At 47.0% G+C, this 3,560-nt stretch overlaps 1 protein-coding gene across 1 annotated transcript; it reads left to right on the top strand.

Annotated features, from left to right (window-relative positions):
* The first annotated feature begins 505 nt into the window (after positions 1–505).
* Positions 506–2,413, top strand: LOC135631356 (flavonoid 3',5'-hydroxylase 2-like). The gene is made up of 2 exons (XM_065138959.1): positions 506–1,438; positions 1,645–2,413. The coding sequence occupies exons 1-2, from the start codon at positions 551–553 to the stop codon at positions 2,272–2,274; spliced, it is 1,518 nt and encodes a 505-aa protein (XP_064995031.1). The 5' UTR covers positions 506–550; the 3' UTR covers positions 2,275–2,413.
* Positions 2,414–3,560: the final 1,147 nt, after the last annotated feature.

Below are 3,560 nucleotides of genomic sequence, written 5' to 3'. Positions count from 1 at the left end.
TCCAAGTCTTAACTTGTATCAGTGCATGATGATATAGTTTGGATGTACCAAATTACAAATTTCGATCCTCTCAGCTTGGGATTATGTAGGAATTCGCTTGTTTTCTGAATTTCGGGAGTTACTATATTTGCATGTTTTTGTTTTTTTTTTGGATGGACTGTTGGAACCATTTTTACTCAGGTCAAATTAGACACCACGCAAGAAAAAGAAGCTACAATTGACACAAGAGTCACCAAAAGTCTTTTTCTCTCCTAACCTTCATTTGGGTGCACTTACCGATTAAACTTGGGGCTTTTTTTTAAAAGCAATGTCCTTTTTTAGTGGCTTCATATCTCACTTATGTAATGTCTCTCTTAGAGTGATGATGCAATTTTTATCTCCTTTTGTAGATCGTGTTGTTTTCATATGGAGAGTGTTTGGTGGTTTCGTGGGATTTGTTGGTGAGATCCCATTGTGTGCACTTCTCTCTATAAATCTGCAAGACAACACCCAACTACCGGTCTCTCCTCTCATTCTGTCCACTTAGTAGACGCACCACCGGCGCATCTCCATGGCTCTCGATACTGTTCTCGTCGCCGGCATCCTCTTGAGCGTCCTTGTCCACCTTCTCCTCCGCCGCAGACTCCAATCCATCCGCCGGCTCCCGCTCCCTCCTGGTCCAGCGGGCATCCCAATCCTCGGCTCGCTACCGCAGATCGGCCCCATGCCCCACGCCTCGCTCGCTAGCCTCGCCGTACGTTACGGCCCCATTATGTACCTCAAGATGGGCACCGGAGGGGTCGTGGTCGCCTCCTCCGCCAGTTCTGCCAGCTCCTTTCTCAAGGGGCTCGACCTTCAGTTCGCCAACCGCCCCTTCGCCATCAGCCGGAAGGACGTCACCTACGACTGCCAGAACTTCGTGTTCGCCAACTACGGGCCTCGCTGGAAGCTCTTCCGCAAGCTCTGTAACCTCCACTTCCTCGGCAGCAAGGCGCTGGCCGACTGGGCACCGATTCGCCGCGACGAGATCGGTCGCGTCCTCCGCTCCATGCTCGAGTCGAGCCGGAACTCGCGGCCGGTGGCGGTGTCGGAGGCACTGGTGTGCGCCAACGCCAACATCATCGGGCAGGTGCTGCTTTCGCGGCGGGTGTTCGAATCGCAGGGGGAGGAGTCGAACCAGTTCAAGGACGCGATCACGGAGCTGCTGACGTGGTCGGGGAAGTTCAACATCGGCGACTTCGTGCCGGCGATCGCGTGGATGGACGTGCAGGGGGTGCAGCGGCACATGCGTCAGCTGCATATCAAGATAGACGCTCTGATCACGGCTCTCTTGGCGGAGCACGAGGCGACGGCGCACGAGCGCAAGGGGAGGCCGGACGTGGTGGATCTTGTGATGGCTAACAGAGTGGACGCCGATGGCGTGTCGCTTTCTGACGTCAACATCAAGGCCTTTATCTCTGTGAGCTCTCCGTACTCCCCGCCATCACTATAGTATATAGAGAGAGACTGACTGCTATATCATTTATGGTTCTTTGGTCAAATTATGGTTCTTTGGTCACAGTTTATTTCTTCTTTATTCTTTCTTTCCCAATCCTTTCCTTCTTTACTGCTTATTCAGTTGACTAACAAAATACCATTACCTCTGCAACTCCTTATATCTTGTAGGATATGTTTATCGCCGGAACTGATACATCCTCCGTCATAATCGAGTGGGCGCTCGCAGAAATGCTAAGGAAGCCAACCATCCTGCAGCGAGCTCAAGATGAGATGGACAGAGTAATCGGGAAGACCCGTAGGCTTGAAGAGTCTGACATACCAAATCTTCCCTTCCTACGGGCCATATCCAAAGAGGTGTTACGATTGCACCCTTCGACGCCGCTGAGCCTTCCACACTACACGCCCGAAGCATGTGAGGTGGACGGCTACTACATCCCCAAAGGCACACGTCTTCTGGTCAACATATGGGCCATCGGAAGAGATCCCAATGTGTGGGAAGATCCACTGGAGTTTAAACCAGAGAGGTTCTTGAGCGGTAGGAACGCCAACATCGAGCCACTGGGTCACGACTTCGAGTTGATTCCATTCGGTGCTGGGCGAAGGATCTGCGTGGGGATGCATGCAGGACTCCTCATGGTACAGTACGTGCTGGGGACTTTGGTGCACTCGTTCAACTGGAAGCTTGTCGATGACATCCAAGTGCTGGACATGGAGGAGAAGTTTGGGTTGGTGCTCCCAAAGAAGGTGTCCCTTAAGGCGATAGTTAGCCCACGCCTCGTGGGAAGTGCCTATATGTGATGTGGGCAAAGAAGTAGAAGAGCCTATCATGGGATATATGCATGCATGTATGAGAACCTGGTTTATTTCTTAGGATGGATATCTATATTGTAAATAAATGGATACAGTCCTTTCTTTATTTAGCTTGAATCCCTACCAATCTTAATTATCAAATTTATTATAAGTTTAAATTGATGAAATATAAGAAGATTTAGGAAATATAAATTAAATTAGTTTAGTCTTTAATTGTCTGATTGGTGTTTAGTTACTTGCAACTGGAAATTCCTTCCAAGTGATAGTTAAAGGCAAAAGCAAGTAAAGTTGTTTGGATGGTTGCTTGCTTAGTTCTTACAAGAAGTTGCAATCAAGATACAGGAAGCAGCCATTGATGCCTGGAGAGGAAGGAAGAGGTGGTCGACTTCATCGAGATTTGCACTAAGCAGCAGTAGCTGTTATAATTTTGGAGGAAGAGATCGAAGATTATTTTTCTTTGAGGAAGAGATCAAAGCTCTTAGATCACATTGAAGACACTCCTCTTTTTTTTTTTTTTTTGCTTCCTCTCTTTCTTCCAACCCAATGGCTTCCTCTCTCTCTCTCTCTCTCTACTACTACTACTACGACTGATGCTACTGTCTCGTCTTTGTGGTTGATCTGCCAATTCAACTCTCCTCTCAAGTCATTATGCTACTTGCGATTCCACTTGGTTAATGATGCTATATCACTATCATGTATTTTATCATCATCTACACCACCGCGGATCATCCTTTGATCTCCCCGTGAATTGCAACAGGTTCTGGTTTCCTACCTTACTGCTGCTGCAATTTAGTTATCCTTATTCGAAAATCAAAAAAAAAAAAAAATCGTTCCTATATTGCTGCATAAACTTTTCGTCACAAAGTTTTCATCTCTACGACGAAAGATACATTGCAGAATTCCAGGGTGTTAGAACCCTTGCAGATTCTAAACTTGGGGTTGATCTCTTTAGGGGATCGGCCTCCTTGGAACTCTATAGGGGTTCCTCCCTCTAAGTTGCTGCTCAAAGGCTGTAGAAAAGATTCATCTATTGCTTATGAAAATAGAAGGAATACATGGCTATTTATAGGGCTTCTAAACCCTAACTCCTAATAGGACTCATACTTAAGACTCTTACTTCTAACCAACTCCTAATAGGACTCCTACTCAAGACTCCTATTCCCTTACAACTCCTAATTCTTCTCTAAGAAAAAACCTCCTACATGAATGCCCCTCTCAATTAGGACTCTCCTAGCTAGAGTCCTAATAGAATGTCCCTCTCAATTAGGACTCTC

The sequence above is a fragment of the Musa acuminata genome, chromosome BXJ3-2 (assembly GCF_036884655.1).
Source record: "Musa acuminata AAA Group cultivar baxijiao chromosome BXJ3-2, Cavendish_Baxijiao_AAA, whole genome shotgun sequence".
Taxonomy (NCBI): Eukaryota; Viridiplantae; Streptophyta; class Magnoliopsida; order Zingiberales; family Musaceae; genus Musa; species Musa acuminata.
Note: the sequence above shows the minus strand (reverse complement) of the source record. Positions and strands in the feature narration are given on the sequence as shown.

Excerpts from the sequence above, each read along its gene's own strand:
- LOC135631356 (XM_065138959.1), top strand. The coding sequence starts at position 551 with ATGGCTCTCGATACTGTTCTCGTCGCCGGCATCCTCTTGAGCGTCCTT. Across the intron at positions 1,439-1,644 it reads ACATCAAGGCCTTTATCTCT|GATATGTTTATCGCCGGAAC; the intron begins GTGAGCTCTCCG and ends TATATCTTGTAG.